The 13,315-nt window shown below is 48.8% G+C and overlaps 1 protein-coding gene across 1 annotated transcript in view; it reads left to right on the top strand.

The window, feature by feature from the left end:
• Nucleotides 1-13,315, top strand: part of CEMIP (cell migration inducing hyaluronidase 1) — a 551,721-nt gene that overhangs the window by 384,424 nt on the left and 153,982 nt on the right. The window contains exon 16 of the mRNA XM_078682930.1: nucleotides 10,103-10,188. Coding sequence (XP_078539056.1) covers nucleotides 10,103-10,188 — 86 coding nt within the window. The remainder of the gene's footprint in view (nucleotides 1-10,102; nucleotides 10,189-13,315) is intronic.

The raw sequence follows: 13,315 nt of genomic DNA, 5'->3' as shown, positions 1-13,315 counted from the left end.
ATTGACTACTTCCTATCATTGGGAGAGGGCCTCCGGTATATAGATGCAATGGGAATTCACCCTCGGGGGATTTCGGACCACTCACCGCTCACACTGACACTTTCCATACAGACTAGTGTGCGCAAACGCGTTTACCCCATACATGCAACCTACTTTAAAGTTCCACAAGTTCGTAAAGCTCTCAAACGCACAACGACACACTACTTTCATGAAAACGTACACTCAGTGCGTTCCCCTGAAACACTTTGGGAGGCCTATAAAACAGTCCTGCGGGGGCAGGCCATCAACACCATAACGGGGCACAAGAGGCAACAATCCCAGGAGCTGGCCAATCTGGAGGTGGCACTACAGGAACGAACCGTGGCTCATGTGCAACACCCCTCTTCCTCCTCCCTTCACGCAGTCTCCCTCCAACAGCAGCTATATAATGACCACTTGCGCCAGCTAACAAAGGGATACATAGCCGATACTCAAAATAGAATTTACGAGGTGGGGGACAAAGCGGGGAAAATGCTGGCGTGGCTTGATAAGCAGGAGGGCAACTCCAGGGGGATCCACCGTCTAAATGATGAGAGTCGGGTGACACATACTGACCCAAGGCGTATCACAGAGCTACTTGCGGACCATTTTGAACGAGTATACACCCCGGAGTGTGTGATCACACCCGAGAGAGCCAGGGCACACTTGGCTCCGATCGAAGTCCAAACACTGTCTCCGGAGGCGTCAAGCGAATTGGAGGTAGACATCACTGCCGATGAAATCCAATTGGCAATTAAAGCTCTACACCCGGGTAAGGCAATGGGACCGAATGGAATACCCATTGAATGGTACCAGGCGATACCGGAGACCCTCAGTGTTCATCTCTTAGGGATGTTCAGGGACTGTCTAGAGAAGGGCTCACTTCCGCTGGACCAACGCGCGGCGACCGTCGTAACTATCCCCAAGCCAGGCAAACCACCGGAGGAATGTTCCTCTTACCGACCCATTTCCTTGCTAAACGCTGAAGTGAAAATTCTGGCTAAACTCCTGGCGCAAAGGATCCTGCCCCATCTGTCGTCCATTATACATCCGGACCAATCCGGATTTATGCCACATAGAAACACGGCGCTGAACCTGAGACGACTGCACGGTGTACTGGCTAGAGCGGACTCTATTAACGCACCAGCAGTAATTTTAGCACTTGACGCCAAAATGGCATTTGACTTGGTGGAATGGGAGTACCTTTTTGAAACGCTGAAACACATGGGGTTTGGTCCGCGCTTTATCGCATGGGTCAAACTACTGTACACTGACCCGATGGCTCACGTGGTGGCTAACGGCCATATTTCACGCACGTTCCCGTTGGGAAGGGGCACGCGGCAGGGTTGCCCTTTGTCGCCCCTGCTGTTTGCTATCTCTCTGGAACCTCTTGCGACCCTCATAAGAGCCTCGCCCCTCCTCAGGGGTATAACGTGGACCGGGGGTTGGGAAGACCGTCTGTCCTTGTACGCAGACGATATGCTGCTCTATCTAACTGACCCCGAAGATGGGATACCGGCTTTGCTGCACATTTGCGACGCATATGGCAGGGTTTCCGGCTATACACTGAACTGGGCCAAATCGGAACTGTATGTTTTGCAGGGTCCAGCCCCGACCCTCGACAGCACATGCCCGCTAAAGATGGCGAGATCGTCGTTTAAATATCTAGGTATCCATGTCACTAAAGAACCGGCGGAATTTATAGATAAAAATCTGAAACCTCACCTAGACAGGCTTAAACGGGATGTCGTGTTCTGGTCGGGCCTTCCGCTAACGCTCCTGGGTAGGGCGGCGCTCTACAAAATGATGGCATTGCCGCGTTTTTTATACGTCCTTGAGAATACACCCTATCCGGTGCCCCCTAGAGTTTTCCAGAAAGTGGCAGCTCTCGTTTCCAACCTCTTATGGGGGAACCTCCCGGCACGAGTGGCACAATCCAAGATGCACAGAGACTGGTATGACGGGGGTATTGCGCTACCCAATCTAAAACTGTACTATTGGGCGGCACACCTTAAACCAATTAATCAATGGATCCACGCATCGCAGGCTGAGCCGGCGTTCCAGTCCGACAGGGCACAGTTGGGCACAAACAGTCTGTTGGGCCCGTTGTATGATCGCCGCAAGGTACGGACATTACTGGGCCCCACTAAATTAACGGTTCAGTTGTGGCACACGGCAACGGCGGCGCTGGGCTGGAAGGGGAAGGTCACCAAGATGACTCCGCTGTGGGACTCTCGGGCGCTGGGCAATCTGAGGAATACTAAGGGATTTACACACTGGGACACGATAGGAATTACCACGGTGGGGGATATGTGGGAGGGAAACGCAGTGATACCCTTTGCCCGGCTAAAGGAAATACATGATCTTGGAGACAGGGAACTTTACAGGTACATTCAAATCCGGCATGCACTGCTCGCGGCTCTGCCCCCCGACACACCTCTGCCTGAGTCCTCGCCACTAGAAGATCGCCTCCTCACTGACTACATGTTGGAAAAAGCAACATCGCTCACTTACCGAAAATTACTCAATAATGCCCCGGATCCTACACTTCACATAAAGGGGAAATGGGAGGGGGACGTGAACGAAATGGACGAACACGAATGGAATGCAGCACTTGGGTCCCCCAAGGAAGTGGGCATCTCAGCGCGCATGCAACTAGTGCAATTCAAGATCCTACATAGGGTCTATTATACGAGGACCATGTTACATCGCATACACAGGGTGTCCCATCCATACTGTCTTCGTGGGTGTGGGGAGGAAGGCACATTTTTTCACACCATATGGGATTGTCCACATATCCAGGAGTACTGGAAGCAAATACTCCGAACACTTTCACAAACATTGGACCGGTCCCTGCTGCCTGACCCAAGGAGGTGCCTACTAAATATATGGGAGCCTACTGACCTTTCCAGATATGAACAGCTCTGGGTCACAGCGGGGTTAATGGTGGCAAAGCGTGACATAGCACAGCGATGGGAGGCAGCAGACCTGCCGACTAAGTCCCAATGGTGTCTGAATATGGATAGGGTAATGTTGACCGAGAGGGCAGTATACTCCAATCGAGCCTGCCCAGGAAAATGGAACAAGATTTGGTTGAAATGGAATGAGTATAGAGGGGACATTTGTGATCCACTGTCGGAGGACGATCAGGAAGATTCTGGTGAAGAAGATGAAGAGGGTTGTAATTAGGCGGAGTGGTTGGGTGAGGGGACGGACACAGCCACTTCACGCGCTCTTCCCCTTGGGTTGAAATGGGGGACAGGGGACGATGGGAATCACAAGGTGGGCGGGGGCGTTGGCTCGCTGGGATATGAGGTTGGTAAAGGCCTCTTCCGAGGGGCACCTACACTTCGAACTGCATTGATTCATGCCAGACCGTACTGTCATTCCTAACAGTTTAAGTTGAGAGTTTATTGTTTTTCAAAAAAGATATAAAAATGCCATTGAAACCGCAATTACCGCTGATAATGCTTTCTCAAACTGCACTTTTACTTTTCAGCACGCTTCACTGCACAATTATTGTATCTATTGCTTTGTGGACCACATTACTGTGCTGCACTGTGAATAGCGACCACGGAATAGCGGCCGGCCCGTTGGGTTGTAGGCATTCCGCTGTGTAATATGCAAAGTGCAATAAAGGTTTTGAAAAAAAAAAAATGCTAAAATATATGTATGTGAGAACATAACATAAGAAATAATAGAAGTAAATACACAACTAAAACCTAAAACAATTCCTACATAGGAATGCATGAGAGAGAGAGAAAACACTTGCAACATATCACTGTTATTATGTTAGTCCAAACTACAGCCAATCAGGCGCCAGCACCCTTTAGAACCTTCTCCTCAGAAGCTCAAGCCCTTAGATTTTCTACCGCACGTCGTGTGAAGGAAGTCTCCCTGAGCTCTGCTCAGTTTTTTCCTCAATTACTTCTAGTTTCCAGTCTTCTCATCATGTCAAGTAAGAAGCCTTTATTCAGACCTTGCTCTTCTTGTGGGAAGTTGTGTCTTTTTAAAGAAGACCCCCACAAGAAATGTATTTATTGTCTCTACCCTGAGCATGAAGTTGGCAGCTGCAAGTTTTGTAGAACCTTTTCTACTAAAACTCTTAAGGACAGGGAAGGCCGTCTCCTCCTTAGGCTCCAATGTCTTAAGGACAAGGATTCAGCTCTGTCTGATGCTGAGAGTTTTCAGTCTGGACCCTCCACTGCGGCATCTAAGCGTAGTAGTGTGCAGGATGTGCCCTCTCCTTTTCTGAAAAGGAAGAAACTTGCCCTGCCTTTGGTCTCTGTGGTGTCCCCACCGGCTCCTACTACATCTACGCCCACGAGACCTGGCTCTCAGGCGTCTTCTGCTGCCTCACAGCGTGTTTCCACACAAAAACATGCTTGTTCCGACGACGAGATCATCAGTGTCTACATCGTCGACGACGACACCGACGACGTCAGCTTCTCCTTCGTCGACGACGGTCTCGTCGACGGCCTCCACGTCTACGAGAGTTTCATTGGCCTTTAAGACTGTCCCGTCGACGATTCCCATCACCTCATCGTCGACGAAGAAACAAGTATCGTCGACGAAGGCAATCAAAAAATCTACATCGTCGACGAAGACTCCATCGACCAAAGCTCCGTCGACGAGGGCTCCGTCGACAGGGGTGTCTTCTGCGTCGACAACTTCGGTGGCGGCTTTGCCTATGGTGCTTCCGTCGACGACGGCTCCGTCGACGGTCCTTCCGTCGACGATGGATCCATTGAAGTCATCTTCGTCGGCAGCCATATCAGCACAGTCTACGATACCGCCGATGGCACCGTCGACGGTGGCACCATCCTCGTTTGCCTCATTGCCTCTAGTGCCTTTGCTATCTTCAGGTTCTGCATCTGTCGCCACAGAACCTTCACACCATCGACGTCAAGATCCATGCCACCAGTTGTCTGCTCCAGATCCGCAGCCCCCTTCACCTTTGTTTGCCTCTGAGCACGCTTCTGACTCTGGTAATGATGTGGATGACACTTTCAGGGCGGCACACAGTTCGTCAGATCTGATCATCAAATGCCAAGATTCTGACAGTGATGACGACAGCGACGACCAGTAGTCTCACGCTGAGGAACAGGTCATTCAAGTTCCAATGGCTACATTGCCTTTATCTCTGATTTCAAACCTCCAGCATATGCTGGATGACTACAATCGGCGTTTTCCACCTACGCCACAAGGTACTCCTAGACCACCGGCTGCTGCAGCAGCTCCACCCTCTGTTTCGCCACCTTTGCCACCAATGCCTTCACCCCAGGTTCAAACATCGGTCAAGATACACACAACTGTGTATCCAAAAGATGCTGATGATGATGTACTTCCAGAACGGGAAGACGGAGAGGTCCACGATGATACGGACAATGATGATGCCGCCACCGGCATGGCAGAGTGGGACGACTACCAAATACAGACACCCTACCCCCCGCCAGGAGAACCTGGAGATTCCCCTCCAGTAGATATTGCCAGTTTTTATCAGCTGATGGATAGAGCGGCTCAGCGCTTCAAATTACCCAGAACACAGAGAGAGGAGGATTGTTTCCTCTACGATTTCAAGCATCAGCCATTCAAGCAAGTCCACACGTTTCCGATCATCGATTTTATTTGGAAGGAGGGAGTGAAGCTCATGCAGGCTCCAAATTCGTTACCTGCCCAAATGCCGCGCCTTGAGAAGAAGTATAAGGCCCCAACAGGTTCACCAGCATGCCTGGTCTCTCACCCAAAACCTGATTCGGTGGTAACTCAGGCGGCACAGCGTCGGTCCCGTAATCCAGCATCTCTGATCATAGCACCTCTAGATAGAGAAGGTCGGCGCCTTGACGCTATTGGACGCAAATTCTCCACCATGGCTTCCACAACAGTATGGGCGGCTAATGCCTTAGCCATCTTAGGCCACTACGACCGGCAGATGTGGTCGGACATGTCTGCCTTTGTCAACCTCATCCCTGACGCTTCCAAAGCTAATGCTTTGCAAATCCTCCAGGACGGGTAAAGAACATCTGAAGAGATGATTGACTGCGCAGTCGATATTGCTGGCACTGGTTTCCGTCAGCTTGCTAGTGCGGCTGCCCTACGACGCCAAGGTTGGTTGAAGTCCACCTCTTTCCGGCAGGAAGTCCAGTCCAGGATACTTGATATGCCATATGATGGTGAATCGTTGTTTGGGGCACACATAGACGAGGCTCTAGAGTCCATTAAAAAGGACACGGATACGGCTCGATCATTGGGCACCTTGCAATTTCGGAAACAGCCATTTCGGGGTGCACGCGGACGCGGCACTTCTTCCACTTTTCGAGGAGGACAATCTCAATATCGCTCCTACAATCAGAGTAACCAACGTTACTTTTCCAACCAACAGCAGTCAAACCGACAACAGTCGACAAAGTCATATAGGGGAAAGTCTTCATATCGGGGATCCACTCCCAAACGCCTATTACTTTTGTCTTCCCCCAAGTGTTGGAGGTCGAATCTCTCTGTTCTATTCTCAGTGGTCCTCCATCACCTCAGACCGCTGGGTTTTGGACATTGTGATGAAAGGACATACTTTGGAGTTCATCAAGATTCCTCCTCATACTCCACCGTCTGGCCCGCCTCCTCCCCATCTCAAGGAGCTTTTCCATCAAGTCCATCTTCTTCTTCAAAAGGGGGCAGTCGAAGTGGTTCCAGTGTCTCAGAGAGGAGAGGGGTTTTACACTCGTTTTTTCCTCATACTCAAGAAGACGGGAGATTGGTGACCAATTCTAGATTTGAGGGCTCTCAACAGATACCTAAAGAGCCAATCCTTCCTCATGCTTACACTACTGGAGATCCTGCGTCTTCTTTTCAGCGGCGATTTTATGACCACCATCGACCTTCAGGACGCATACTTTCATGTCCCAATTTTCCAACAGCATCGAAAGTACCTGCGTTTCAGAGTAGGACAGACGCATTTCCAGTTCAAAGTGTTGCCTTTCGGTCTCCGATCACAACGGACGCCTCTATGGATGGCTGGGGTGCTCACCTTCAAGGCCTCTCCATCAAAGGCAAATGGTCTCCGTCCCAACGCTCTTGGCATATCAACAGGCTAGAGTTGATGGCAATCTTTCTGGCACTCAAGTCATTCCTTCCTGTAGTTCAAGGGGAGTCAGTGCTTATTCAGACGGACAATACCACCAGTATGCACTACGTGAACAAACAGGGCGGGACCAAGTCTCAACGCTTGTCTCGACTGGCTCAGTCGATCTGGGATTGGGCTATCCGTCATCACATAACCCTGACGGCGGTGCATCTGCCGGGCGTTTCCAACATTCTGGCGGATTCCCTCAGCAGGTTCACATCGACACACGAGTGGGAGCTACATCAGCCGACTCTGGAACTCGTGTTTCACCGATGGGGTCATCCGTCTCTGGACCTCTTTGCGACACCAGAGAACCGGAAATGCCCGTCCTACGCAAGTTGGCATCCCCACCCCGGATCGTGCGGGAATGCCCTTTTGATCGATTGGTGCGATCTATTCGCTTACGCCTTTCCACCGATCCCGTTAGTGCCACGGGTGCTGTGGAAGATGCGGAGGCAGCCCTGCCACATTCTCCTGATCGCCCCTCGATGGCCCCGACAGGCGTGGTTCTCGGAGTTGCTCCTTCTGTCCCAGTGCAAGCCCATTCCTCTTCATCCTCGTCCAGACCTCCTTACGATGGATAGAGGCCAGATTTGCCATCCAGATCCATCCACTCTACAATTGTCAGCATGGAACCTGAGCACCTTGAGTTCGCGCATTTAAATATCTCGCAAGACTGCAGAGAGATCCTCGCTCATGCTAGAGCTCCGTCTACCATCAAAACTTACAAACTCAAGTGGAAGAGGTTTTGTCTTTGGTGTGTGGCGGCAAATGTCCATCCAATCCATTCTGCTCCGGAGCAGCTCCTTCCGTTCTTTTTGAGTCTAGCTCAATCTGGGCTCTCGCATGCTACCTTGAGAGTTTTCCTAGCTGCAATCTTTTGTTTCCGGCAAGATGGCTCCTCCTCCCTCTGCTCCTCCAGAATTATCCGTCAGTTTTTCAAAGGTCTTTTCCGGAATATCCCGCCTCTTCGGCGCCCTCCGCCAACGTGGCATCTCAACGTTGTTCTAACACAACTAATGAAAACGCCATTTGAGCCCATCCATAGGGCGGACTTAAAGTTCCTTACCTGAAAGGTTGCTCTTCTTCTTGCTCTGACCTCATCTCGTCGCGTGAGTGACCTCCACGCCTTTACTATCAAACCACCATTTCTTCAATTCAAGCCTGACGGCGTGGTGCTTCGCACCAACCCATCTTTCCTACCAAAGGTGCCTACAGACTTCCATCTAAATGAGCCGGTGTTCTTGAAAACTTTCTTTGCTGAGCCAAAGTCTCCGTCTGAACAGCGATTACATTCCTTGGACATGAAACGATGCCATAAATTTTACATAAGCAGAACTGCCCCATTCCGCAGGTCCGACCAACTGTTCATTGCTTACGGACGTATGCGTAGGGGGCATCCAGTTACCAAGCCTACGATTGCCCGTTGGATTTCTTCAGCCATTGTCTTCTGCCATCAAAAAGCTGGCAAGCCTTTACAGTCTTCAGTGAGGGCTCATTCTACCAGGGCAATGTCTTCATCCACCGCCCTGTTTGCTGGTGTGCCGCTTCATCAGATCTGCCGTGCAGCCACATGGTCCAGCAGCCACACATTCACCAAGCATTACTGCTTGGACGCCATCAATGAGGCGGATACGGCAGTGAGACAGGCAGTACTTTGTCATCTTTTCAAATAAGGTGAGCCTCTGTTCCCTCCTCCTTTATGTTTTTCTGTGATTGCTATCAATGCTTCCATGACTGTATTATTACTGTCTTTGAGTTTTCCATGCTGTGCTTAGCAATCTCAGCTCTTCAGAGGTTACTGCTCTCTACTCTATTCAAGCATGTGAATCTATGAAAGACACCCCTAATACTGGAGAAGAACAAATGTTACTTACCTGTAAACAGGTGGTTCTCCAGTATTGGTGTCTTTCATAGATTCACTTGCGACCCACCCTCCTCCCCTCAGAGGCTCTCTTCTCCTCATGCACTCTGGGTCACTTTGGTGCTACGAAAATCTGAGGGCTTGAGCTTCTGAGGAGAAGGTTCTAGAGGGTGCTGGCACCTGATTGGCTGTAGTTTGGACTAACATAATGACAGTGATATGTTGCAAGTGTTTTCTCTCTCTCTCATGCATTCCTATATAGGAATTGTTTTAGAGGTTTTAGTTGTGTATTTACTTCTATTATTTCTTATGTTATGTTCTCACATATATATATTTTTTGGCATTTTATTGCTATTGTATGTACCGTGGGACTCCCACTTCGACAATGGGGAATATTCAAGCATGTGAATCTATGAAAGACACCAATACTGGAGAACCACCTGTTTACATGTAAGTAACATTTGTTCTTCTTCAGGTGGGCCCCATCATTTTGTGTTACAACACTGAATAACTGGAGGTAAAAGACGTAAAACAAGGCCATGGCTAAAAACATTTTACAAACATTATGTTCATCATGGCACTTTATCAGTGCACCAAATTCTGTAGATAGAGACAGAGGCATTCCACCTCCTACAGAGTATGATACAAGGACATAAAATATCAAAGCATGAGAGTAAAACACAAAGGTGTCTATGTATGAGGTTGTTTGTGTCACTCTTGCATCATGCAACGTAGTGCAAGAGCGGCGCAAATCTAAAGACAGATTTTTGAAGCGGCGCAAAGGCTCTTTGCATGGCTGTGAGTGGCCCCAAATATCTGGAGTAATGCAACGCAGCGCAAATTGCTACGATGAGTTACTCTGCCCTGGGAATGCGTACCATGGGTGTAGCATGGGTGATTTGCAAGTTCCAGGAATCTTGGCTAGACCTATTATGAGACATTACAACAAAGCGTCATTGGTACAAATTGATTCCATTAAATATTTCTCAGAATCCTAAGATTGCTTCTTTCTTCCTTTTCTTCAGTTTGATGTGCCTGACTAAAGGATTGGAGAAATTTGATCAAACTGTTGACCCTGACAAGTCTTTATTTTTTTCCAGGCTGGTATGATCATTGACAACGGAGTGAAAACCACTGAAGCGAATGCAAAGGATAAAAGGCCCTTCCTGTCCCTGGTAGGAGCCAGGTATGAACTCTTTCACAGCACAATTTTGACATGATTTTTCATGAATTAGGACACAGACAAACTTTTTTAAATATGAATGCATCTTATAGTGTTTTGTAATGCTGCTAAAGTATTTGTGTTGCGCTAAAATCAGAATCTCCTTTCCAAGTGCTTGACTTGGTAGGTCGACATTCATCTGAAGCCAATTCCAGCCAATATGGGAATGAGATATTAGTACATTTAATCCTGAAGATGAAGGTGTCAGGATCCAGTCTCTACTTCAGATGGAGCTCTTTCCAGAATGTGACCATCATCACAGAGATATACCTACTCTGGTGATTATAGTTAGGGGTGATAGACTGTTCCTTTTGAGGGTAATATTATTCCTCGCTTTGGCACACAACAAATAAAGAAGGTGTTTACTATGCTTTTGCTTCTGTCCAGATGGATGTGGCGTGTAGTTTGTCTGTTTTAAACATTACTCTTCATGCAACAAACTATCCGTGGAGGCTACTTATGTAGAGGAAGTGTGCCATCGTCTGGGTATCTTTACCACTGTTGTGCCTGACCCTTTCTGGACCTTGTAAAATCTCTGTCCAGGTCCTTAGGGTGGACCAATAACAAGACATGACAATAATCTGCCTTCACTCCTATAAACGCTCTGCCCATTGTATCTCAATGATTTGTCTTTACCAGTTATTGTGACCTCCAAAGGACCCTTAAGTAATAAGTCTTGGTGAACTGTGTCCATTGATTGTTCCATTACTAGCACTGAGCTAAAGATATTAGGTATATGCAGGGTTTACACTTTCACCACTAGTACCTCCATGAAGGCAGATAAAATCTCACTTTGCTCGGTTTTTCCCAGGGTGGAGATAAACTTGGTAGGACCCTGCTGCAGGCCACATTTTCTGGGCCAGAATATCCTACTAGCAACAGCCATTCCCTGTGCAGGTGTGACGTAAGGAGGGTGGATGAAGTAAGAAACCAACATCGATAACTGTGACAGCGGGGGACAACTCGGGTGTGGGATGGGTTTCGACAGTGACATTATAGAAGACAATGCGCAACACTTGTTTTTCTCCAGGTTGGGGATAGAGAACAGGGGACATAGGTTTGCTGCAGGAGCAAAGGACAGTGACCGGACAGAGGAAGGGAGTAGGGGACAGTTGCTTAGCATGCTAGGAGTAAGCAGTGAGAGGATGGAGCGTTGTGGGGCAGGGTGATTGGGTAAAACGAAAGAGGGTGGGGAGATTGCAAAGAGCACCAGCAAACTCCATCCACAGTTGGACTGTGTCAGTGGTCCATGTGCCCTGCAGATTTACTTTCGGCCACACTACTGGGAACAGAACATTGGCTTGGATGGGAACAGTAGCCGAATCTCCTGTTTTAGTTGATGTAGCAAATGCCATAACGGAGCAGTATTTTTTCATAAAGCACATCTTATATGCCACATTATATTTTACAATTTTTTACATTCTATATGCCTTAAGACGAATGGACTCTTCACCCTCTGTGCAGAGCAATAAGCCCTAGAGCAGTACGCACTCGTGCAATGGATGCACATGTGAGGCAACCAGCTACACCCCGCAGCATATGCATTTCTAATATAGCACACCAGTAGATTTTTGAGCTACAGGCGCTCACCACTACGCCAAAAACGTGAAAATGGAAAAAAGACTGTGCATGTTTGAATGAAGACCAGGACTCGGGGCAGCTACACCTCTGGAACACAGAAGAAGGCGCTATAATAAGTACCATGTGAAACACGGCAGCCATTCTCACAGAGCTGCTTAAGGGAGTGTTTTTAATTTCCGCTAATCACACACTGGAGGGCACTTACCGTACTGTTTTTAGGTCTCGCCTGTCAATGCGCATGCGCATTGAGCAGAGCGAGACTATAGCGACTTAAACAGACTTTACCCAACTGGGCGATTTGGTGCTGTGCCCGTGCGCTTTTAGGTCAATGCGCAAGCGCATTGACCTAAAATGCGCGTGCACATCATCAAATCGCCATCTGTTCCCCAGCAGCACTCCTCCCACTCCTTTGAAGTGAAGCTTAGCTTCACTTCAAAGGCCCCTGCTGCTTCACACTCGCCGCTCTCCCTGCTCCGCCCCGTGTCGCATTTCTCCTCCCCACAGCAATGCCCTCAGTCTTGTTTCCCCCCCACCCTTCCTTTGATGTCCGCCGCGCGTGGCCTCTGCCTGTCACCTCTCCGTCCTTCCCTGAGCTGCTTGTTATTCCTACTTTGTGCACCGTCTTTTTTTGTGCATGAACAGTCCTGCCGTGCTTTAACTCCCTCCCCCTCACCAAAGAGCACGTATTTTTTTATTCTTTATTTTCAGTCTATGCCACTCTTACATCAGCATTCCACTCTTCCTCTGCCATACTTCCCTTTTCTTCCGTGCTTCTAGTTATTTTAAGGGGCGTGCTACATTTTACTTTCACTGCCAGTGTTTATTATATTTTGGGAATAACATCCCTCTACATTACTTTTTATTAGGCGCATTATCCTACTGTTGTCTGCTTTATCAACATGTGTTTAATGGCATCGCTCTCCATTAAGGATCACTGATCAAGTTCAGCCTCCTTCCTGACAGTCTGTTCTATGCACATAGCTTCGGTCTTCGTGTACACCCCCAGGCCATCATGTGGTTTGTGCACGAAGCCTAACTCTTCTTGTACTGTCTCCATACATTCTGTGCACACAGCCTGACTCCCTGTCCTGCCTTTATTTATTCCTGGTGTTTTCTGCATGCAGTTGGCCTCTCATGCACACAGCCTCACTCTTCCTGTCAGCCCCCATACCCCCATGTGCTTTGTACACACAGCCTCACTCGTTGTGTACTGCCTGCATGCCCACATGCGCTCTGGGCACACAGCCTTACTCCGTGTTCAGACCCCATATCTTTCACGTTTTTTCACCACACATTTTGACTTGTGCATTTGCCTACTCGTACACACAGGCTCACTGTTCATGTTCAGCTTATATCCCCCATGTACTCTCTTCACACACACTCACTCTTCCTGCACTACCTCCATGTCTTCATGTGCTCTTTGCAGACAGTCTTGCTCCATGTTCAGCCTTCATCTTTCCTAGGTCTACGCCGTTTGCTTTCAACGCACAGCCCACTGTTTGTGTACTGC

Source organism: Lissotriton helveticus, chromosome 3_1 (genome assembly GCF_964261635.1).
Source record: "Lissotriton helveticus chromosome 3_1, aLisHel1.1, whole genome shotgun sequence".
NCBI classification, from domain to species: domain Eukaryota; kingdom Metazoa; phylum Chordata; class Amphibia; order Caudata; family Salamandridae; genus Lissotriton; species Lissotriton helveticus.
Note: the sequence above shows the minus strand (reverse complement) of the source record. Positions and strands in the feature narration are given on the sequence as shown.